Source organism: Octopus bimaculoides, chromosome 4 (assembly GCF_001194135.2).
Source record: "Octopus bimaculoides isolate UCB-OBI-ISO-001 chromosome 4, ASM119413v2, whole genome shotgun sequence".
NCBI classification, from domain to species: Eukaryota; Metazoa; Mollusca; class Cephalopoda; order Octopoda; family Octopodidae; genus Octopus; species Octopus bimaculoides.
The window spans coordinates 15,917,055-15,942,760 of NC_068984.1; the positions used below are offsets into that span (position 1 = coordinate 15,917,055).

Genomic DNA, 25,706 nt, shown 5'->3' on the forward strand with positions numbered 1-25,706 from the left:
AGAGAGAGAGAGAGAGAGAGAGAGAGAGAGAGAGAGAGAGAGAGAGAGAGAGAGAAAGAGAGAAAGGAAGGAAGGAGAAAAAGCAAAAAAGTCAAGAGGAACACTTGATATTTTCACATAAAGAAATCCTTTTCCTAAACTGAACCACAGAGAACTTGCATTATAAACTTTTAAACAGACATGGAAGTTGACTGAAACGCTGATCCTTCAAAGACTTGATCTCAGTTCAGAAAGACTCAGTAAAGAAATAAGAAAGACTATTTTAATTAGTATTACTGAAATAGCAATTCATTTTACAATAAACTATCAATAGTAGTAACCAGCAGGAAAAAACTGGATGAGAACCATAGATAAGCTTGAAATCAATTGATATTGAGATGGGGCTACCATAAAATTGCTTTATTACTGTAACAAATATTAATGTTAAATACAAGTTACAAGACAACTATTAATTACATTTGAGAGTGAAAAAGCTAAATTAAAATCTTAGACAGCTAATTAACATGGCGGTTTAATAAACCAGTTCTAAGGCAAATAATATAAATAAAATATTTTTAAAAAGAAAGAGTTGAAAATTTATCAAAACTCACTACATCAATTGTTCAGTAGTTAAGCAAATTGTTCAAAGAAGATTGGTAAAGAGTATTATGGAAAGCTTTCAAAATATTAATTTCGAAAACTGACCTTCGGAGATCATAGAGAAAGAATTGTTCTTGGAGTAAATTAAGAAAGACATGTATATATGTGTGTGTGTGTGTGTGTTTGATGATAGTAAACAGAGAGCAACAAGAACAAAAAAAAAAGTATACATATGCGAGTACACACACACACATAAGTTTGAATACATTAAATAAATGTTCTAGTCAGCAACAACTGAAATCCCAAAGCTTTACTGTTTTATCGTAGGAACCAGAAACTATAATGAAGTCACTAAACTGCAAACAAGTGACACCATCAGAATGATTTCGTAGAGTTATCAGTCGTTTTCCTGTCTCCAAATTCCATACCTGTACAAAAGAAAAATACAAGAAAAGATTCATTAATAATTTCTTCAGGAAAATGAATCAGGCCTACCAAGGCCTTGTGAGTGGATTTTGTAGATGGAAACTGAAAGAAGCCTGGAATATATATTTATTGTATATGCATGTGTGTGTGTGTGTGTGTGTGTGTGTGTGTGTGTGTGTGTGTGTGTGTGTGTGTGTGTGTGTGTGTGTGTGTGTGTGTGTGTGTGTGTGTGTGTGTGTGTGTGTGTGTGTGTCTACATCTTGACATCATGTGATAGTTGTAACTGATTGTCATTCATTCCTGATATTCGGTATAAACATGTCCGCCATGGGGCCAGACTTGGAAACAGGTGAAGGTTGGCAACAGGAAGAGCATCTGTCCACAGAAAATCTGCCCAAGCGAGCATAGAGAAAGTGGATGTTAAAATGATGAAGTCACAAACATAAACATCTTCTTGGCCCTTTCATTCTTGCCCCCTGCAAGGATGTTAATGGGGTGCACCAGCACCTGGCTGCTACGCATTTATAACAGAGTAGACTAGAGCAATGGAAAAATGAAGTGCCTTGCTCAAGAACACAACACTCTGCCTGGTTCAAGAATTGAACCTACAGCCTTATGATCACGAATCCAACATTGTAAACACTAAGGCCATGCACCTTGAAAATGAATATAACATGTCAGAAACTGAAAATAAGAAATTTATATTTTGGAAGTTTGGAATTCAATCAATCAAGAACATCATGATAGAAATAGTGGAGTGACATTCTGAATACCTCGCAATATTTAGTTACCTTTATATTGTAAGTTGGAGTTGACAAACTTTCTTTCTCTTTGTGGTACTGGTATTATATAAATCACCTTTTCACATATTTAGTGCCAATGTGACAAATCCTTATTATACAACATTCCGTGAATATATAATTTAATTTCATAATTTAATCTATAATTTAATCTATAATTTAATCTATAATTTAATCTATAATTTAATCTATAATTTAATCTATAATTTAATCTATAATTTAATCTATAATTTAATTTCATTAATTTTCAAGTAAATGAAATGATGTCAAGAAAATCAAAAATCAAATCATAATCAAATGGAAATTGAAGTTGTGGCTGATGCCAGTGCCGCCAAACTGGCTCCTGTGCTGGTGGCATGTAAAAAGTACCATCCGAAAGTGGTTGATGCCAGATCTCCTGTCCTGACTGGCTCCTGTGCCGGTAGCACATAAAAAGCAACATCTGAACATGGCCAAAGCCAGTCCCACCTGACTAGCTCCTGTGCTGGTGGCATATAAAAAGCACCCAACTATACTCTTGGAGTGGTTGGCGTTAGGAAGGGTATCCAGCTGTAGAAACATTGCCAGATCAAATTGGAACCTGGTGCAGCCTCCTGGCTTGCCAGTCCTCAGTCAAACCATCCAACCCATTCCAGCATAGAATACGGACGTTAAACAATGGTGATGATGATCCATATAAATGTCAGCTTTATTAATGCATAACAATTCACTGAGGAGACTTTATAAAACTGAAACATGCCTGGAGCTGTCCCTGTAGTGTCAGCAACAGACTTATTTCCTACTGCGTTGTCTAGATTCTATGAAGAAGTGGCAGAGTCATTGGACTGTTGGTATTTGTTCTGATTATCTGCATCTGAGCTCAAACTCCAGTGAGGTCACCTATGCATTTTATCCTCTCAGAGTCAATAAAACTTAATCAAGTGTGGCAGATTGGCACAACAGTAAAAACATCTAACGAATTACTGAGCAGTATTTCTTGCAATTATTTGCATTTCGAGTTCAAATCTTGTCATGGTCTACTTAGGTAGTAGACTTCATCTGATGTCCATTTTAACACCCCTCTCTGGCACCTTAGGTGCCTTTAGCAGAGTCCACTTTGTTTCTAATTTTAGGATACCTTCCACCCCATCCCACCAATCTTGGAGGTAGTGTAAAGGATCATGACCTTCCCTCTTGAGTATAAGTTTAAAAAAAGAACAAAAAAACTATCCAAGTTATCTCCCCTGCATTTCTTGACCAAAATTAAAACGCTTAAGTTTTTGCCTCCTCACTGCAAGTGTAATTGTAATTAATTTACTGATCCAAGAAAGTCTATATTAAGTTAAATATGTTAACACTGATCTTATCGTTTAGTTTTCATGCAGAGTGTATCCCTGAGTAATTTCTTCCTAATCTATTTAAAAATTAAAGAAAAACATAAACACTGCAAATTCAAATTATTCCTTGTTTTAATTATAAATGTTTCATCATGAAAACTCTACTATCTCCCCAACACTTCACCTCATCCTCCCTACCTACCCACCCATCCTCAATTCTCTATCCCACTCCACACTATTCTCTCTTTCTGCCCCTTCTTATACTCTGAGAGTCCTCCCTGATACCTCACCTCCACTATCTTTTCTCCCATTCCTGTTGGGGTGCCCATGTATATCCTCTACAGCAAGACAACCGTCCATATCTCACTCTCCTACTTTAGCTTCTCTACACATGACACAATGCCACCTCCCTCAGTACTGCACCAGGTGAAATGCTTAGCGGTATTTCGTCTGCCGCTACGTTCTGAGTTCAAATTCCACCGAAGTCAACTTTGCCTTTCATCCTTTCAGGGTCAATTAAATAAGTACCAGTTACACACTGGGGTCGATATAATCGACTTAATCCCTTTGTCTGTCCTTGTTTGTCCCCTGTGTGTAGCTCCTTGTGGGCAGTAAAGAAATAAGAAACATTAGCACACCAGGCGAAATGCTTAGCGGTATTTCGTCTGTCTTTATGTTCTGAGTTCAAATTCCACCAAGGTCGACTTTGCCTTTCATCCTTTCGGGGTTGATAAATTAAGTACCAGTCATGTACTGGGGTCGATCTAATCGACTAGTTCCTTCTCCAAAAATTTCGGGCCTTGTACCTAGAGTAGAAAAGAATGGTGGTTGCTTGTGATAGGACTTCATGGATAAGGTGTCCGAAAACTCTACCCACCCCCTCCCCCATGACACTTCCATGAATAGTAAGAGGAGAATATGGATGTGTGGAAGAGGAGTTTGAATTCAGAACACGGTTGAAACAGAACAGAAAATAATCTGAAGGCAATGTTAATAAGCTTACTTTGATAGTTTTGTCATCAGCAGCACTTACAACCCTCCAGGAATCAGCTTGGAGACATCTTAAATAAAATAAAATAAATAAATACTTAAAATACAAACAAACAATAGCTGTAGTTTCTACAGTTAACACTAAAAGAAAGAAAATTTTTTGAATGTAAAAAGTTTCTAAAGATTTTTCAAATTTTTTTTTTTTTTTTTTTGCTGAAGTTAACATTAAATTCATCAGATTAAAATGAAATTCCATAGAATAACACTACACTTAATTGTTTAGCTACGAACTCATTTAACTTTCAGAAAATCTGAGTGAGGAAAGGGGAGAGGAAATAAATTTGAAATATTTTTGTTCAATCAGCAGCCAGAGAAACTACAGTGGTAATAAGAATAACAGACAAAAAATTGCTGGGCTGCTAATAGATCAAACAGAAAAGCCAGAAAGTGAGAGTGTGTTGCCATAATCTCCCATAGTAATCTACAGTTTGCTGCCAACCAACCAACCAACCAGCTTGCAGCATATTTCTTAGATTACTTTACATTTAGATTTGGGTTAAATTAGTCTATAGTTTGCATATATTTTATCAGCCTTACACACTGCCTCCTCCCGACCGCTAATATATATATTATTTATTTAAGGTCACAGTACATGTATTGAAGTACTACTAACAGTTCCATATGTTGAGAGAACTCAGACATATTCTTCAGGTGTGTGTGTATGTGTATAAAATCATATTCAATTTCTTTAGTTTGTTATATGTGGTTTGCACCTGAAGAATATATTTGAATTCTCACAACAGTAGCACTTTAATACATGTATTGTAACCTTAAATAAACAATATTTATCTCTCAACAGATGGACTACTTTTTTTGTTGAATTTTCTTCAAGGATCAGTACATTATATGTGTATGTATGTGTGCACACACACACACATATATATATATAAATACACTCACACACATACATACATATCATCATCATTGTTTAATGTCCGCTTTCCATGCTAGCATGGGTTGGACGATTTGACAGAGGACTGGCGAACCAGATGGCTGCACCAGGCCCCAATCTGATCTGGCAGAGTTTCTACAGCTGGATGCCCTTCCTGATGCCAACCACTCCGAGAGTGTAGTGGGTGCTTTTTATGTGCCACCGGCCTGAGGGCCAGTCCGGCGGTACTGGCAACGGCCACACTCAAATGGTGTTTTTTTACGTGCCACCTGCACAGGAGTCAGTCCAATTTAATAAAATTTAATATGTACTCCATGCATGAAGTGTCACTGTTGGGCCCAAAACCTAATGAAGAGCCCTCCACAGGAGCTAACTTAAAATCTGCCTGCTAGGGTGACTTTTAAGCTAGTATGTGTATGTTTGTGTATAACCTTGTCTTGACATCATATGCTTGTCATTGAGCATCACCATCATACAAAGATGAAGTACATTTCCAATCTTCTGTGAAAGTCATGTCTGACCAAGTGCATATATGACCTTGTTTGGAAACAGGTAAGCGTTGGTGACAGGAAGGGCATCCAGCCGTAGAAAATGCTCAACATATTTTGTCTGAGCCATGGAAAGGTGGATGTTAAACAATCTATATCTGTGTGTGCGAATGTGTGTGGATATATATGATGGATAGATAAATAGATAGCTGCTGTCTAATAATTTTGGTGCTTTGGTTACTTACACAAACGATAATTGTTTTAATTTTTATAAAAATAAACCAAGCTGAAAATTAGGTATGTCTTAAGAAAAGGATCTCAGTTTAAAAATAGCGAGAAGTGCATTATACTTTACCTGACTACACCCGTGTGTCCTTCAGCAGCTTTCCAGTCAATAGTGTTAACACACACTCCAGTGTGGATGTCCCAAAATTTGAGGTTACAATCGAGCGACCCACTAACAATTCGAGTTGAATCAAACTGCAGACAAGTGACAGCATTCTGATGACCATCCAATGTCATGATACAGTTAGCATCAAAATTCCAAACCTGTTTAATAAATAAAGCTTAATTAATTAATTAATTAAAAAGAAATGTGAGGGTGTGTTGCCATAATCTCCTATAGTACCTACATAGGTAGTGGGGCTCCGAAAGTGGTCTCAAGGAGTAGCGTCCCTGCCTTCCTGAGATAGTTTTCCACTATATCTCTTAAAAATCATGGTAGAGGCCATGGTCTTGGGACCACTCATGTCTAGAAACTGAGGTCGGGGGTAAGCAAGGGCATACTCCCCATAGAAAGTCCAGCTCCAAAAAAGCCTTATGATAGCAAAGGAGAATGGGCACCAGCCCGCCCAAAGGTTGGGGTGGGCATGCACCTGCCTACCTCAGTTGCTATGGCATTGAAGTAGATCTGGCCACCGCCATTAACGGGGTCAAAACCCAGATTTAAAACACTGGATGATAATGAAATGTCTGGTAGTAATATTTCAAAAGTATTCCATCTAATAGAGTGGCTGTGTGGTTAAGAAGTTTGCCTTGCATCCACATGATTTTAGTTTCAGTCCCACTGCATGGCACCTTGGCCAACCAATGCTTTGTGAATGAATTTGGTAGGTGGAAGCTTGATGTCTGTGTATCTGTATACATGCGTATGTCTTTGTGTTCATTCTCCCACCACTGCTTAACAACCGGTGCTGGTTTGTTTACATTCCCATAACAGTGCTTCAGCAAAAGAGACTGATAGATAAAAAATAAGTACGGGGGTTAATTTGTATGACTAAACCCTTAAAGGCTGTGCCCCAGCATGGCCACAGTCCAATGGCGGGATCAAGTAAAAGATATGGTTGATGCTGCAACAACCCCACCATCTGTAACAGTTCCTCAAATCTATGATAATCCATTTGTGTTGAGCAATGAAGATTTTAAGTAAATGAGAGCAAGCATGGAAATGTAGGCTAAGAAGTTCCTTTGCGGCTATATGGTTTTTGGTTCAATCTCACTGTGCAGTACCTTTGGTATTGCCTTGAACAAAATAGTTCAATATCTTTTTTAATGAAGGCTTAGTGGAGGCGCAATGGCCCAGTGGTTAGGGCAGTGGACTCACGGTCATAGGATCGCGGTTTCGATCCCCAGACTGGGCGTTGTGAGTGTTTATTGAGCGAAAACACCTAAAGCTCCACGAGGCTCCGGCAGGGGATGGTGGCGAACCCTGCTGTACTTTTCCACCACAACTTTCTCTCACTCTTACTTCCTGTTTCTGTTGTGCCTGTAATTCAAAGGGTCAGCCTTGTCATGCTGAATATCCCCGAGAACTACGTTAAGGGTATACGTGTCTATGGAGTGCTCAGCCACATGCACGTTAATTTCACGAGCAGGCTGTTCCGTTGATCGGATCAACTGGAACCCTCGACGTCGTAAGCGACAGTGCCAACAAACAAAAACAGTCAAAGAAGGAAGGGCAACTCCCATAACTGTTTCCAGGTATCCTTGGGTGCCTTTAACAAAGTATTTTGTTGCAAAGTCATTGGGAAATGTATAGTGCTTTCCAAAATTCCTGAGTGAGGGATTAAGTCTACCAGCCATGAACAGAAATAATCCTGCTAATGGGCTTTCGCATAGTTACTATCTATCAAATCTTATGCATAGGAGTTAGACAGATGGCACCTGGTCAAGGTGCTACGCAGTGGGATCGAATCCAGAACATGATTGGAATTAGGAAGACAGAAACTATGCAAAAGCTCATCATTATAACGTCCACTTTTCCATGCTTGCATGGGTTGGACAAAGACTTAATGAGGTAGATTTTCTATGGTCAGATAGTAGAAACCTTTTGTCCATGTTGCCAAGCAGCGGGACTGAATCCAAAATCACAAGGTTGCAAAGAAAACTTCTTAAAAACACAACCATGCTTGCATCTTATACAATCCCTGCAATAAACAATATTGATCTAATATCTGCTAGATCAGAGTTAATTAGGTTGATTATGAACTTTCAAGTTAATAAAAGAATTAATCACCTTGATTGTTTTGTCTGCCGAGCCAGATACAATTTTTGACTCATTGAAGCGTACACATAGAACTGCAGCTGAATGGCCCCTAAAAAGAAATATAACATTTAATACAAGCTTATGTCAACCTGCATGCAGTAATACCATGAAATCAAAATTGAAATTTCAAATTTTTAACTCTTTAGTGTTCAGATTATTCTATCAAATGTAATGCTTATCGATTCAAATTATTTTGAATCAATCCTGCACCATCCCATATCTTCAAGCTTTTGATGATGTGATTATTTAATCCAGGTAGGTGTGACAGAGCCTGGTCAGTTTGAACGTAAAACATGAAATATTTTGGCCAGATATGGCCAGTTTAAATGGTAAAGGGCTAAACATCTAATAGTATAAGAAATTATTTCTAGGTTTGTTCTCAAGTAATTTTGGAGTTATAACCACGAAAGGTAATAAATGGAATTCAAACCTACAAAGCACCAACTTCAGATTATATTTTTTACAAACAAAATATATATCATGCACATTAATTTAATGTTTTTGTCATAAAATACATTAACCCTTTAGCATTCAGATTATTCGGTCAAAACTTAATGCTTATTTATTCACATTGTTTTGAATTAATCATGCATTATCTCATAGCTTTGAGATTTTGATGATGTGACTGTAAATTTTTACAATGACAGAGTAAAGTAGGTGTGAGAGGCCAGATCAGGCCAGTTTGAATATAGATCAAATAGAATATTTTTGGCCACATATCATCATCATTTAACGTCCGCCTTCCATGCTAGCATGGGTTGGACGATTTGACTGAGGACTGGTGAACCATATGGCTGCACCAGGCTCCAATCTGATCTGGCAGAGTTTCTACAGCTGGATGCCCTTATAATGCCAACCACTCCGAGAGTGTAGCGGGTGCATTTATGTGCCACCGGCACGAGGGCCAGTCAGGCGGTACTGGCAACAGCCACACTTAAAATGGTGTTTTTTACATGCCACCTGCACAGGAGCCAGTCCAGTGGCACTGACAATGACCTTGCTTGAATGTTTTTCACGTGCCAGTAAGGCAATATATGTCCAGCTTAAATGCTAAAGAGTTAAATTATGTGACCTATATTTAGTGAATTCCTAATGAGCCAGTAAAATATAACACAATATCAACTTCTATAACAAGTTTGAAGAATAGTTGAGAGTAAAAGATAAATTCGATCAACATTATTCCATTTCTCGCTGACCAAAATAAACTGCTTAACCAAAATTGCAATATTTTTACCTGAGTTTCATTTTACATTCTCCTGTTCGAATATCCCATACTTTCAGTGTTTTATCATAAGAACCACTTATTAACTTCTCGTCGTCTGCCTACAGAAACAAAAAATATTAAATTGTATATGGAGTGATTATGATCATTTTTCTTATTTCTTTGGTAAAAACTTTAAAAAAACTAAGTTCGAGAGAAAGAAGAAACGTTGCCTGTGTAGACAAACACTTGAAGTATGTTTTCATATTATAAGGTGCCTCTATACTATAAAGTCTGTCATGAGCTTAGAGGCAAATCTTATCCAGATTTCTTGTTATAAGGTGTCTCTACAGTGTAAAGTCTCTCTTGAGATCCATGAGGTCAGAGCTTATCCAGATTTTCAAGGAATTTAGGTGACTTAAAATACAAAACTTCTCTCTGAAGACCCTGAAAGCCTTCACAGAGTTAATTCCCAGCTACTGGTGGTACTCATTTTTCAGCTTAGGGGATTGGAGGAATGTGAAATGAAGTGGCAACTTCCATGCGGTCACTTGATCTGCTAGAAAGAGCATTCAAATTTCCTTTAAATTACTTCCTGTCGTAAAGGAGAGGACATTGGATATTGTAGTCAATGATACACAGACTGGAAAAAAAACAAAAGAGAGGACAATCATGACTAGAGCACCTTTGATCACAGATCTTTGTTATCTGTTTGTTGAATCTGGAGGAAAGGTTATTGCTCATGGCTTTTGCAGACCCTTGGAGGTCAGTGAACTTGAAAGCAGACGTTCTAGGAAGCAAGGCCAGAGTATAGTGGTTAATATGTGTGTGTGTGTGCAGGTTGGATGCACTAAGAGTGATGAGAGGTGGAGAGACAAGTAGATTGAGGTGTTTGAATGGTGGAGGTACAAGACCAGTTAGTTTTGAGGAACAGAGATGATTAGAGTAGCAATAAAAAAAGACAGAGATAGGAGACAGCACACTTGTGGGCTAGAGGTTGGAGCATGTCAATTGGTGACTAAATTTCATTTAATCACAGGACACTTTCAATGTGGTCCAGGATGACTGTGGTGATTAAAGCTGATATGGGTGGGGCCAGACAGCAACAATTAAATATTGGTCATTAATTAGCAATCCATTATCTTTTCAGTCAATATACAGTGGCCACGCTGGGGCACCGCCATGAAGAATTTCAGCAGAATGAATTTACTCCAGCACTTATTTTTGCTTTGTTTTAAAGCCTTGTACACACTCTATTGTTTTTTTTTTAGCCTAATTGCTAAGTTATGAGAATGTAAACACCCCAACACAGGTTGTTAAGCAGTGAAGGGGGACAATCAAAGACAGACACACACAAGATGGGCTTCTTTCCATTTCCATTTGTCAAATTCACTCACATAGCTTTGGTTGGACTAAAGCTAACAGAAGACACTTGCCCAAGGTACCACACAGTGGGACTGAACCTGGAATCATGTGGTTGGGAAGCAAACTTCTTAACACACAACCATGCCTGCACCTTTGTTATACACTATCAGGCTGATTCTGAGGATTGTGTTAAGGGTACAAGTGCCCGTGGAATATTCACCCACTTACATTACAATGTAGTGCAAATGGGTGAGTATTCCACAGACACCTATATTCTTAACACAATCCTCAAAATCAGAATGATAATGTGTGACAAATTAAAGGGATAAGTCTATCAAAAGGTCTTCAACACATTTGACATCTCACCAATTTGAAATTTAAAAATACTTACCTGTAAACACCTTACTGTATCCAAATGGCCTACCATCGTCACTTTACATGCTATACTGGACCATCTGTCTTGGGTTGATAAGTCCCAAACCTATGTAAGCGAGTGAAGGGAAAGTATACATTATGTATGAAAGATTAGGTTGTGGGAAGGAAAAAGAAGTTTTTATTTTGAAATTAGTTGAGGACTTACTTTTATTGTTCTGTCTGAAGAACCACTCACAAGACGGTTGCCTTCTAAATGCAAACACCGTACAGTTCCACTATGGCCAACTAATGTTTGAACTGACCAAGGAGCATTTGTTCGAATATTCCAGACCTGTAGAGAGAAAAAAAAAAATCATAGGAATACATAATATTTAAAAAATTGAACAGAAAGACGTCAATGAAAGTTTACATGCAACAAATGGACATGTTCGTTCCCTGTCAATTATCCAAAAACCATTAGAGGAGGCGCAATGGCCCAGTGGATAGGGCAGCAGACTTGCAGTCATAGGATCGCGGTTTCGATTCCCAGACCGGGCGTTGTGAGTGTTTATTGAGCGAAAACACCTAAAGCTCCACGAGGCTCCGTCAGGGGATGGTGGCGAACCCTGCTGTACTCTTCCACCGCAACTTTCTCTCACTCTTACTTCCTGTTTCTGTTGTGCCTGTAATTCAAATGGTCAGCCTTGTCACACTGTCACGCTGAATATCCCCGAGAACTACGTTAAGGGTACACATGTCTGTGGAGTGCTCAGCCACTCGCACGTTAATTTCATGAGCAGGCTGTTCTGTTGATTGGCTCAACTGGAACCCTCGACGTCGTAAGCGACGGAGTGCTAACAAAATCCAAAAACCATTAATGCCTTTAATGATTTTATAGATATAACAGGTGACCAAACCTTTGGCGATATACTGTGTTTGTGTAGACCTGTCAAGTCAAATGAGACCATAGTCATGGCTGATGCTGGTGTTAGGTCATTGGCACCCATGTCGGTGGCATGTAAAAGTTGGTGTTAGGAAGGGCATCCAGCTACAGAGACCTTACCAAATCAGATTGGAACCTGGTGTAGCCCCTCGGATTGCCAGTTTTCAGTCAAACCACCCAACTCATGCCAACATGGAAAGCAGATGTTAAATGATGAAGATGATGTAATAATTTCCCCATGGTTGGACATATTTTTGCAGAAGTTTGGAAATGAGCATTGCTTGCATGACAGTAATCCTTGTTTACAGCCATCAGATGATGTTAACACAGGGTATCTATACACACACATACACACTATGGGCTTCTTTCAGTTTCTGTCTACTACATCCACTCACAAGGCTTTTGTTGTCCCAAGGCTATAAGTAGAAGATACCATGCAGTGGGACTGAACCCAAGGCCACATGGTTGGGAAGCAAGTTTCTTAACTGCACAGCTACAAGCTTAAAAAATGATTTGCTTACATGAAGAAATGGTGTGATGTTTAAAAATCACCAAAGCTTGTGTTTACAGAAAATGTCTGGAGTATGAAGGGTGATAAGTAACAGGTGAATGAATGGGGATGCTAATAAAAACAGATTGAAGCAAATCTGGAGTGAATTAGGAAAGTTGATAAATATGTTTGCTATTTTAAGGACAACATAGGAGACAATTAACAAAAAACATATTAGAGAGAGAGAGAGAGAGAGAGAGAGAGAGAGAGAGAGAGAGAGAGAGAGAGAGAGAGAGAGAGAGAGAGAGAGAGAGAGAGAGAAAGAAAATTAAGTTATTTATAAGTAATTAAATAATTGTTTCCTCTGAAACCATATTACCAACTCCATAAACAGATTGAAGGGAAACAAATGTAATTTGATGTTTATATAAAAAAAAATTTTCAGGAGCTGAATACATTTTTTCATCCACCAACAATTCAGCGAAACGAATTGTTACCAGAAGGCAGGAAGTATCATCACAGTGTGTACAAGTTTCATTTTATGGTCAATCATGGGAGACAACTCTCGAGGTAGTCTTAATCGTATTCTGGTATTCTCTGTGAAATGTAAGCCTAGCTGTAACTTATTGGAGGGGAATCAAACGAATAGATAGATAAATATAGCGGAATGTATATCTGTAGGTATAGATAGATGGAATAGTTCAGAAACTATTCTGTGATGCCTGCTGGCCATCATCATCACCACGATGATGCTGGCATGGGTTGGAGCATTTGGCAGGCCAAAAGACTGTACCAAGCCCCACTGTCTGTTTAGGTATGATTTTTATGGTTAGGTGCCTCTCCTGACGCCAGTGGGGATTAATATTTAATGCATGCAACATTCAAGAGTTGAAGTAGAATAAAATGTGGAGAAGAAACGAAAATGATAGTTAAGATATAACATACCCGGATTGTTTTGTCTGACGATCCGCTAACGATTCGTGTATCGTCAAACTGAATACAAGAAATACCTAGAAAAAAAAAGAAATCAATAAAGCAGAGATAAAACAAAAACATTTTAAAAATGAAAGCATACATCATTATTTAATGGGTCAGATAAAGTTTGCTGAGGCAGATTTTCCACAGCTGGATGTTCTTCCTGTCACCAACCCTCATTTATTTCCCCCATGGCCAAGAATGTTCTTCACAGAATACTGGAAACAAACAACCTCATCTGTATGACAATGATGCTCATTTGCAACCATTGTGTGATATTTATTACAGGGTGCACACAAACAAATACACACGCACAGGCTTCTTCCAATTTGTATCAAATCAAATCCACTTAATTGTTGTTGTGGCCGATGCCAGTGTTGTGTAACTGGCCTGTTTAAACCACCCTTCAATCGTTGGGCGATATGCAGTGCTTGTGAAGACCTGTCAAGCCAGGCCGATGCCAGTACCGTCTGACTGGTCTCTGTTCTGGTGGCACGACACTGGCATCAGCCACAACTACAATTAAGTGGATTTGATTTGATACAAATTGAAAGAAGCCTGTATGTGTGTTTGTGTGCACCCTGTAATAAATATCACATAATGGTTGCAAATATACTTGCCCAAGATGCCACTGAACACAAAGGACTACATGATTGGGAACTAAGCTTCTTAACCACAAAACCATGTCTGTCTGCACCTAATAGCCACATTTGTGCCAACATCTTTTTAATAGATGTGAAGACACACAGAAGGGAGTGGATTCGGCAGAATCTATATAGAAGTGGATACAATGCCATTTGGTGCTTAGTGGTCACACCTTGTCACGAGTTCAACTCCTGCTTAGTTTTCATTTTCCTGGAGTTGATAACAAAGTAACAGTCAAGTAGTGAATTGAAATTTACAGTCAACACTCACAAGAAATTGTTGGGCATGTGTCTGTTACAAATCATTATGAAGACATACATATGATTGAAACTGCTATAAGACTTGCACATAATCATTGTACTAAAGCCATAAGTCTAATTAAGGCTGCTATAACTATCATCATCATTGTTTAACATTCACTTTTCCATGCTTTTCTACTCTGGGCAGAAGGCCCGAAAATTTGGGGGGAGGGGCCCAGTTGATTAGATTGACTCCAATATGCAACTGGTACTTAATTTATCAATCCTGAAAGGATGAAAAGCAAAGTTGACCTTGGCAGAATTTGAACTCACAATGTAAAGACAGACGAAATACCACTAAGCATTTCGCCCAGCATGCTAACGTTTCTGCCAGCTTGCTGCCTTATTCACTTTGCCATGCTTGCACAAAGTTTATTAAAGCGGATTTTCTATGGCCTTCCTGTCACCAACCATCACCCCTTCCCAAGCAAGGTGACATTTCCCCAATATCAGGCTTCTTTCAGTTTCTATCTATGAAATCTACTCTCAATGCTTTGGTTGGCCTGGGGCTATAAGAAAAAAGACAACAGCAACAACACTTGCCCAAAGTGCCAAGCAGTAGGACTGAACCTGAAACCATGTGGAAAGGAAGTAAACTTCTTAACCACAGAGCCTATTAGATATGTGTAATTAAGGGTAATAAAGCTTTATGTGTAATTAAGGGTGTTAAGGTATGTATAAGTAAAGGTGCTAAAGCCACAGGTGTACTTAAGAGTGCTAAAGACGTGTAATTAAGGGTGTTAGATACATATAATTAAAAGTGCTAAAATCACAGGTAATTAACAGTGCTAAACTCAAACAAGTCTGAACCAATAAAGGAGCCTCAGTGCAATTGCTTGATCTGCTAAAATAGCAGTCAAGTTTTTTAAAATCATGTCCTACCATCTTGAAGCAGGAGCAACACATTCACATTGGACAGTGTATATAGGGTGGTCACTGCTGGAAGGCCTTTGACCATAGGTTTTGCTCAATCTGAGCAAGACAATGAAGGTTTAAAAATCCAACAATTATTTACCTTGAGTGTGTCCCTCAAAAGTCCTGACCGTGCAACGCCCTTTTAACCAGTTATTTCGCAATCGAAACCGCTCAGCAAAAACTTTCTTCCACTGAAAGAATTAAAAACAACAAGTTCAGGACACTAACCAACAGTTCAAGACAGCGAAAATGATTGCAAAAAGTTAAATAATTCCAATGACCCACGGTTATGTATATTACTCAATTAGAAATTCATCACCAAAAAGAAAAAAAAAAAATAACAAACAGCTAATTTTTTTCTATGTATTCACTTTTTCAAGTTTGAAAATGTAGGCTTTTGAAATGAGAATAATGACAATTTTCAGCTTCTGTAGAACTAAGTTAAATGGACTATTGCATTTTATCTAAGAGCACAATTTGAAAGCAGAGACAGAAATAGAATATATGGCAAATCTTTAGTCACATTGCTAAATTTCCTAACTAGTCATTTTTGTAGGCTACTATAATAATATGGAAACAGCCATTTGTGTCCTATACCTAATGTATATACACCAGTGAAAGGCATGATGCTGTGGTTTTCTCTGAGAGAAAATCTCTTCATAGATACATGTTTAAAATACAATATATATTGGAATGCGGTGAACATTGTCCCAGCAGTGACTCACAAGAATGTCAGATGTATTTTAGCCTTTTCAGGCTTTGTCAATGATGTGTACCTGGCTGTTGTCTGCCTAAATGAAATTCATCCTCTGCTTGTGCTGGTGCCACGTTAAAAGCACTCAGTACATTCTGTGGAGTGGTTGGTGTTAGGAAGGGCATCCAACTGTAGAAATCATGCCAGAACAGACAATGGAGTCTGGTGTGGCCCCAGGCCTTACCGGCTCCAGTCAAATCATCCAACGCATGCCAGCATGGAAAACAGATTTATGATAATGATATACAGTGAACAGCTTTATTTGTAAAAGTTTTAGTAAGAGTTTACCATTTACCTGAATGCAACCTTCAGGGGACATATGATTGATCACTTGTTTATGTTCTGCCATTTTAGACAATTGCCATTTTGGCTGGCAACAAAACCGACGCCAGAAAGTAGGATCCTCACAAATTCGGCGCCAAATTTTGCAAACTTGTGAAGAACGGCATAGAGTCACTGTAACAAAAAAAATTCTTTTTTTAATCCTATGAAATTATATTACAACACAAAAATATATATCTTTTTCTAATTATAAAAACTCAGGCATTTACCACTCATTAAAATTTCAATATAAACAAAACATTGAACTGACTCCTGTGTAGGTGGCACGTAAAAAACACCATTTGAGCATGGCCATTGCTAGTACCATTAGACTGGCCCTCGTGCCGGTGGCACGTAAAAAGCACCCACTACACTATCGGAGTGGTTGGCATTAGGAAGGGCATCCAGCTGTAGAAACTCTGCCAGATCAGATTGGAGCCTGGTGCAGCCATCTGGTTCGCCAGTCCCCAGTCAAATCGTCCAACCCATGTTAGCATGGAAAGTGGACGTTAAATGATGATGATGATGAATCCATGAAACCCTTCTCCAACAGCATCTACTCTCTTACTCTCCTCACCCTCCTACATGTACAAACCAATTGCCCTTACTATAACCAACCCTTTATCATCACCTTGCTTAAAATTATCCCAGTCTCTCTCCTATTCTCTTTAGTCAAGCATAAGTTGATCTTACTAGTGCTGATGAAAGGAAAAAAAACCCCAAAAAACTCAATGAAGTGGTTGGCATTAGGAAGGGCATTCAGCTGTAGACATCATGTCAATACTGAGACATTGGAGTACAATGGAGGGGTGGGGTGTCTTCAAATTTGTCAGATCCTATCATAGTGTCCAACTTAACCCATTACCAACCAGTGATCTCATATGAGATCACTTAAAAATTACAAATTTCATAATTATCTGTCAATATTTACACATATCTAACCTTTTTGCTATATCTATTAGGTATATTTCTCTGATATTCAAATGAGGTTTGCTAATTTTTCACCCAATATCTCGCTTATTTCTATTTAGAATGTTATTTTGATCATTCCAGCGTGTTTCTAAGGCTGTTTTATGCTAGAAATCCAAGTTTCATCAAAAAAATTCCAGTTAATAGAATTATGGGAGGTAATGGGTTAAGACAACATGGAAACCACTTTCCACATAAAATGATGATGAAAGAAGTGAGGAAACAGAGGCATCAAAATGTCATAAAAATGGAAACATGGATCAGTACCGCCTGACTGGCCTTCATGTCAGTGGCACGTAAAAGCACCCACTACACTCTCTGAGTGGTTGGTGCTAGGAAGGGCATCCAGCTGTAGAAACTCTGCCAAATCAGATTGGAGCCTGGTGTTGCCATCCGGTTTCACCAGTCCTCAGTTAAATCGTCCAACCCATACTAGCATGGAAAGTGGACGTTAAACGATGATGATGATGGATATGCAATAAGCAATGAGAAGGGGATTTAAGTGAAAATATATTAGGAGTGCCAGTGTTTATGGTTTTGAGTTCAAATCCACTGTAGGCATTTTGTTGTGTTCCTGACCAGGATACTTAAAATTCAGCATGCCTTTAACTGAATCAGACTTTTTGAGTTGAGAATTTCAATTTAGGGAAGATCAGGAAGCTGGTGGTAGGTGGTAGTGCATAAAAAGGGGTGCAAGGTGGAGATCCACATAGTAAAGCTGTAGATAAATGAAAAATAGAGAAATGGTGTGAAATGTGAAGAGAGAGAGAGAGAGAGAGAGAAGACACAGCACTAAAGATGGAGGTCAGAGGTACATAAAGTGGATAGAGTTAGTGATGCAAAAGGGCATCAGTGGCAGATATGAGACCATGTTCATGGGGAAAGGAGTGTTCAGTGGAAAATTAAGTGGTAAAGAATGATGTTGAGAATGCGGGATCGGTGACAAGGGAAGTGGTTCTAAGGTGGGGATAACTGTTAGCACAAAAGTGGGGGATAATATTTAATGGGAAAGGATTAAATGCTTGTGTCAGAGCATAATTGCAACATAACATGGGTATAACCAGAATTTCAACAAGTGAGGTTATCAAGTACAAAATCAATCTACCACTAACCAACTAATTTGTGAAAAGTACAAAAAAAAGTGTTAGATAATTTATATTTGTATGGACTGGCAGAGAGGGGAGGGTATGGGGTTGTCAAACTCATCCCTACAGGTGTGAAAATCAAGGGACAGAAAAATATTTTCGATTGTCTACAGAAGTGAATTTTAAGTATTCAATGATTGTAGTACAGTAAACAAAAAAAGGAAAAACAAATTACTCACCAGGATCTAGAAATGACATGATTTTAGTGGCTAAATTAGTTGGTAACCAAGTAATGATATCTTGGCAATTTGGAGGACAACCTCGATGCAAATTAGGCTCCATTTTCACAGAAAGCAAATGTAACTGAGGCAACTCACAACCTTTCTAGATTTAAAAAAAAAGTGAAAGGTTTTATTAGAGACATAAACCATATGGAATGTTAAAACAAACAATTTGTAAATATTTCTACAACTGTTTACTCTTTTACTTGTTTCAGTCATTTGACTGCGGCCATGCTTGAGCACCGCCCTTAGTCGAGCAAATCGACCCCAGGACTTATTCTTTGTAAGCCTAGTACTTATTCTATCGTTCTCTTTTGCCGAACTGCTAAGTTACGGGGACGTAAACACATCAGCATCGGTTGTCAAGCGATGTGGGGGGGGGGGCAAATACAGACACATAAACACACACATACATATATACGACGGGCTTCTTTCAGTTTCCGTCTACCAAATCCACTCACAAGGCTTTGGTCGGCCCGAGGCTATAGTAGAAGACACTTGCCCAAGGTGCCACGCAGTAGGACTGAACCCGGAACCATGTGGTTGGTAAGCAAGCTACTTACCACAGAACCACTTCTACGCCTATATATAAATTATTTTATAAATTATTCAGATAAAAATTTTGGCTCAAAATGAAGATATTAAATCTATCTTTCCATTTTCTCTGTTCACTATTTCTGGGATCATTGTGGGGATTGAGTTCTTAGGCACCTCCTCCATAGGATCCTATCAGAAGCAACTGTCCTTACACTTTCCAGTTACCAATCACTATGCTTGTTCCCTTTGGGACTCGCTTTGGGGTCCCAGGACATGCATCCTTTGTGCTCCTACACTATGTCTCCTAGAATAAGTTGCAGGTTTACTGCTGTTTGTACCAGCATTGAGTGGAGATGGCATAATATTTTATGAATAGATCCCCTCTATTTAAGGTCCAAACATGTCTTATTAACTTGCATGATGGACAATGTGGTATGGTTTATTCCTTCAAACACTTTTCTTATTGTAGCTTTTGGTGGTCTTATTTGCATCAGGCATGAAGCTTATCTTCATATTGGACCAGCAAATTAATATTAACATTAGGTACCTATGCTCAGACTGAGATTAGTGATACTGCATTTACCCATGTACCCAAGGAGGGCGCAATACGACAACGCCATATTGATTACGATGTTTCCAGATCAACAGCAACATTTTAAATTATGAATGTACAAAATCAGTCAAAAAATTAGAAAACTACACTCATTTACATTTTTTAGTAAATTACACAAATTGGCAACACTTATGGCATCATTGGTGAGCAGCTCTCCATTCACTTTATGCATTAAATTTCACATTTGTCACCCCTATTAACCCATTTAGAACAGTTTTGCTATAATGCACATTATCCACTGAACTCAACCAGAGTAGTTTCGAGACTAGGTAGACACTAGTTTAATAATTGAGCTCTGATTGGCTGTATGCAAATGAGTTCATAACTGGGGTCCCGAACTCTTGTGGGAAAAAAATTTCGCGAATGGGACACCAGTCCATTACAGAGTTACTGATTTGAAGCTGAGTGGACTGAAGCAATGTGAAATGAAGTGTCTTGCTCAAGAACACAACATAGTGCTTGGTTGAGGAATTGAAACCATGATTTTGTGATCATAAGGGCAATACTCTAACCTCCAAGGCCAAGCACCTTCATCTTGAGTGAAACTGAGAAGGTGGAAACTGTATAGAAGCTCATTGCTTAGATTGTACCTGTAATTTTAATGTCTAGCCTTGTCGCACCATATCATGCTGTTTCTGTATGAGAATTCCGTTTGGATTGGATTGCCTATGTTTAGTCCACCACAGGATGAAGGCCACAATATGTTCTCTCCACCAACCACAGTCCAATGTGGAGGCTGTGAATTTGAGTTTGAGATTGCACTGGTTTGATAAGCCTTCTTTGGAACACTGGCACAACATGGGTTGGCAGAGGAGTGCCATTTTTATACTCTTACTCAGGAGTAGTTACATTTATTCCAGCACTTAACTGGTATTTATTATGTTAAGAGTACAGGTATCTGTGGAATATTCAGCCTCTTTCATGTTAATTGAATGATCCTGATCATTCAGTCGAATGAACAACTGAAAAATCATGGTTGGAAATTCTGACCAGGATCCATATATATTATTCACAAACCATAAATACTGTAGCAGACTGACAGTTCCAGGACAAGATATGTAAAAATGTAGTGGTTACTGCGATAGTTCATTTAATGGAGTATATAAAATACCAGTGATAGACAGGTTAAACATAATGCTTAAATTTACAGTACAAATCAATAGAAAGCAATTATGAAAATAAACAGAGAAGAGTTCATTATGTTGATTTTGTAAGAAAATGTTCAGCCTCTTACCAACAACCCTTTCAGAAAAATATTTTTCTGCTCATCATTAAATTCTAGAAACCATTTTCCCATTTCCTGAAATGAATAAAAAAAAAAGAGATAAAAAATTAATAACTAGTGAAAGAAAGAAAAAATAAACCCCTAAAAAATTAGCAAGAAATAGTGCACAGATAGCTTTAACATTAGCAGCTACATAGAAAAACACCAAGTGGCAGAATAGTACAAGGGTTGGCTGAAAAGTTCATAGGCTGACCAGGATATTCTCATGTGACCAAATGAAGTTTATTTTTGAGCATAGTTCCCTTTGTAGTCCACACTCTTCTTCCAGTGGTGTTGCAGTGTTTGGATTCTATTGATGAAAAAGCTTTCATTCTGCTAGTTAAAAAGTTATTTTTTCATGTTGGGAAAGGGATGATAGTCAGCTGGGGCCCAAATCAGTAGAATAAGGAAGGTGATCAACCAGTTCAAAGCCATAGTCATAGACAGCAGCCATTAAAAGCAAGGACTTGAGTGATGGAGCATTGTCCTAATGCAACAAAACTCCAGTGGTTTTCCTGGCTGTTTTGTCTCGATAACATTTCGTAACTGCTTCAGTAAGTTGGCATAGTATTTTCCATTGATAGTGTTGCTCTTTTGAAGATAGTCAAAAAACACAATGCCTTTTGCATCCCAAAAAACTGAAGCCAACACTCACCCTGTAAATGAAACGATCTTGGCCTTCTTTGAAGCAGGTGAGGAGGGGATGTTTCCACTAAATGGAATGTCTCCTTGTCTCTGGCTCAAAGTGATGAAGCCAACACACATCCTGGCTTCGGAAATGTTCGAGGAAATAAGCTGGATCTTCCTTAAGCAATGTCAGATTTTCCTTTGATGTGATCAGCCTGGTGCACTTTTGATCAGGTGTCAGATGTAGCACCCACCAAGCAGGAACCTTCATCATGCCAAGCTCATTGTGCAGAATATTCTAATATGCTAATAGCATTGGCTAGTTGATTTACAGTCAATCGCCTGTCATCCATCACCATGTGGTGAATATGGTCGATGTTTTCCTTAGTGGTGCCAGTTGTAGGACGTCCAAACTGCAAGTTATCTTTAAGACTTTCTTGCTCTCCTAGATTCAGTTGTCCACTTTTGCACTTTTGATAAAGGTGGAGTATTATCCCCTAATGTAGCAACCATGTCAGCATTAATGTCCATGGGAAATAAACCATTTTTCTGCAGACACTTGATAACACCACAATGCCAAGTTTTGTCCATTTTCAAGAGAAGTCACTACCAGTTACTTTTGAAGTATTCTTTGAACAGTCAGGAAAGAAGCAATGCAGTTCATCATCATCATCACCATCGTTTAACGTCCGCTTTCCATGCTAACATGGGTTGGACGATTTGACTGAGGACTGGTGAACCAGGCTCCAATCTGATTTGGCAGAGTTTCTACAGCTGGATGCCCTTCCTAATGCCAACCACTCCGAGAGTGTAGTGGGTGCTTTTACGTGCCACCGGCATGAAGGCCAGTCAGCCCACCCTCGTAAGTTGTGGCATTCATAACTTTCTTAAATATATTAAAGCATACAAATGAAATGATGTCTTAATCATGTCCCAAGGCCTCCAATGGTCTGGGTTGACTCTGTATCTGCACATGTATGCAAATTTGATCAGCAAGCCCCTTCCTGCTCTAAACTCTCAATGCTGTCCAAGTAAAAGACTGCTACCTAGGAGCAGATATGACTTGGTATTAGTATTGCCATAGGCATTGGGTCAGAACACAAAGGGCCAGAACAAATACATGGCATCTGGTCCAATATTCTTACAGTTCTGCCAATCTACCATCCTAGATTGGTATTTTTTCTTTTTAACCAACTCCAAAAGGGTAAAAAGGCAAAGTTGATCACAGTGGGATTTGAAATCAGATCTCAGAGCAGTGGAACAAAAATATTTGTACAGCCCAAGCTACTATGGAAACACCAAATGTCAGAGAAACAAACAAATTAACATATGGAAATTTGAGTTGACCGAAATTCCAGAGAGCATTTAATAAAGACTATTAGATTTGACATATGTGAGAGAATATCTATATTTATCCCTCTTGGGACATCTGGACCAATTGATCGATCCAAATGATACAAGCTGAAAGGATTTTGAAGCCAATCTACCAGCCTGATGAAACAAACGTTGTGAATGGTTGGTTTTGAAGTGTAATAGCCAATCAGGATCGTCTTTCAGTACATATTTTCTTATTTTTTCACAGAGACATTTATGCTTATGATTTTATTTATTTACATGTTTTGTGTTGTTTTAGGATTTCTTATTGTGATAGATGTATTGTATTATAAGCTTTCATAATATATATATAGTTTTACATATTAATAAAGTAGTTTTAGGCACTTTATCCATTGTTTTCTATTAAGACATGGGCCCATCAATTTCAATCATCACCATCATCATCAACGTTTGATGTCCATCTTCCATGTATGCATGGATAGGGATGGTTGATAGGAGCCAACCAGGTAGAAAAACTACCCTCGGCTACTGTGTCTGTTTTGGCAGGGATTTTATGGCTGGATGCCCTTCCTAACACCAACCACTCTGCAGAATGGACTCAGTGCTTTTTACGTGGCACCAGCACAGGCGAGGTTAGTTTTGGCAAGATTTTTACAGCTGGATATCTTCCGAACACCAACCACAGAAAAAAGGTTTGGTCTTTTTGGCTACACATACCAAAACACTGCATGTCTCAAAAGGGTTAACAGACTGTTAGTACAATTGGAAGGTGGTGGTCACGAGAGCATTGGATAAGATAACTTGCAAGTATCTGCCCCGATTCTTTGTGTTTTGAGTTCAAATTTCCCCCCAATACCAACACTGACTTTTATCCTTCCAAGGTTGATAAAATAAAATACTATTCTAGAAGGATGACTTGGAATTGTAAGACAAAATGTTTTGCGACTTTTATTCTGGTTCTTTATATTCCAAGTGTGTCCAGACAGGTGTAAAAGAGTGCTTTGTAAAATCCCCATAGGAAAGTAATGGGGGCGGGGGAATTCCCATGACAAGTGCATCACACAAGTCAAAGAAGTCAACAGGAAGCTGTTTATCAATCTGATGCCAATAATAAATTAATATCAATTTGGCTATTGATCTCTATACTAGGAAATAAAGTTTATTACAACTATATATACTATATATGTGAAGGCATATGCTTTAGCAGTTAGGGTGTTAGCCATTAAACTGTAAAGTCGGGTGTTTTGATTGCTGGACTGGGTAGTACATTGTGTCCTTAAGCAAGGTACTTCATTGTTCCAGTCTATTCAACAATTCCCTTTTCTTCCAGCTGTCATACCCATGATGTTCTGCTGGATCCAGGGTGGGAGGGATGAGAGGATGTCTATGTCTGCTCACAGCTCCATAGGTACCTAAAACAATTAGCAAAAGAATAGTACATGTTGCCAGGCCATTCACACTTACTAGTACAGCTAAGCACTGTATATTTACATGTGGTAGTAAAACACTTTACACACACAAGGCAAGGTAAACGCTACAATCACATCTATTATAATAGAGATTACAGTAATATTAGTTCTATAAAAAATAGTTTTGCTAACTCCAGTTCTTTTAAAGTAAGGCATGAGTCAGATGAATATGTTATTTAATATCCTTCCTGACGTTAATCCTTACCTGTTTTCAAACAAAGGACCTCTTGATCATGTTTATTCTTTTTTTTTATTCTTTTATTTGTTTCAGTCATGACTGTGGCCATACTGGAGCACTGCCTTTAGTCGAGAAAATGGACCCCAGGACTTATTCTTTGTTAATCTAGTACTTATTCTATTGATCTTTTTTTGCCAAACTGCTAAGTTACGGGGGCGTAAACACACAAGCATCAGTTGTCAAGCAATGTTGGGGGGACAAACACACACACACACATATATATATATATATATATATATATATATATATGACGGGCTTCTTTCCGTTTCCATCTACCAAATCCACTCACAGGGCTTTGGTCGGCCTGAGGCTGTAGTAGAAGACACTTGCCCAAAGTGCCACGCTGTGGGACTAAACCCGGAACCATGTGGTTGGTAAGCAAGCTACTTACTACACAGCCACTCCTGCGAATTTCTTAATTATATAAAAAATTATTCTGGATATAGTTGACCGATAGATAAAGTAAGACAAAGCAAAAACGTAATTGGGAACTGAAGAAAATTAAGATAGAGACAACAGAAAAAAATGTTTTTAAATGCTTCATATCTTCATCAAACTGGCAAATATGTAATGTATTTAAAAGACTAACTTCGTTTTAAGAAAGCTTTAGCTGAGTTTCAATATCATGAAAGACACACACACACACACTCTCTCTCCCTACCATTCTCTCTCTTTCTCTACCTTTCTCTCTCTCTCTCTCTCTCTTTCACTACCATTCTCCTTCTCTACTTTTCTCTTCCCTTTTATTTTTATTTATGCGCCCTTTCAAAGCCTAACCAGGCTCATGGGCCCAGTTTCCCGGTTTCTATGGTGTATGTGTTCTCCCCCAGCTGGACTGGACGCCAGTCCATCGCAACGTTACTCAAGAAACAGGAAGAAAGAGTGAGAGAAAGTTGGGGTGAAAGAGTACAACAGGGGTTGCCACCACCC

The 25,706-nt window shown here is 38.5% G+C and overlaps 1 protein-coding gene across 7 annotated transcripts in view; it reads right to left on the minus strand.

Annotated features, from left to right (window-relative positions):
- Positions 1 to 6: 6 nt before the first annotated feature.
- LOC106877062 (F-box/WD repeat-containing protein 1A) overlaps positions 7 to 25,706 on the minus strand; it is an 81,436-nt gene continuing 55,736 nt past the window's right edge. For all 7 annotated transcript variants that reach the window (XM_052966901.1, XM_052966904.1, XM_052966905.1 and 4 more), the window contains exons 3-14: positions 21,078 to 21,143; positions 18,652 to 18,796; positions 16,333 to 16,493; positions 15,384 to 15,474; positions 13,395 to 13,459; positions 11,243 to 11,368; positions 11,054 to 11,143; positions 9,331 to 9,419; positions 8,067 to 8,145; positions 5,907 to 6,100; positions 4,125 to 4,182; positions 7 to 1,007 (exon numbers count right to left, since the gene is read on the minus strand). In XM_052966901.1, the coding sequence (XP_052822861.1) occupies positions 864 to 1,007; positions 4,125 to 4,182; positions 5,907 to 6,100; positions 8,067 to 8,145; positions 9,331 to 9,419; positions 11,054 to 11,143; positions 11,243 to 11,368; positions 13,395 to 13,459; positions 15,384 to 15,474; positions 16,333 to 16,493; positions 18,652 to 18,796; positions 21,078 to 21,143 (1,308 nt within the window). In that variant the 3' untranslated portion in view covers positions 7 to 863. The remainder of the gene's footprint in view (positions 1,008 to 4,124; positions 4,183 to 5,906; positions 6,101 to 8,066; positions 8,146 to 9,330; positions 9,420 to 11,053; positions 11,144 to 11,242; positions 11,369 to 13,394; positions 13,460 to 15,383; positions 15,475 to 16,332; positions 16,494 to 18,651; positions 18,797 to 21,077; positions 21,144 to 25,706) is intronic.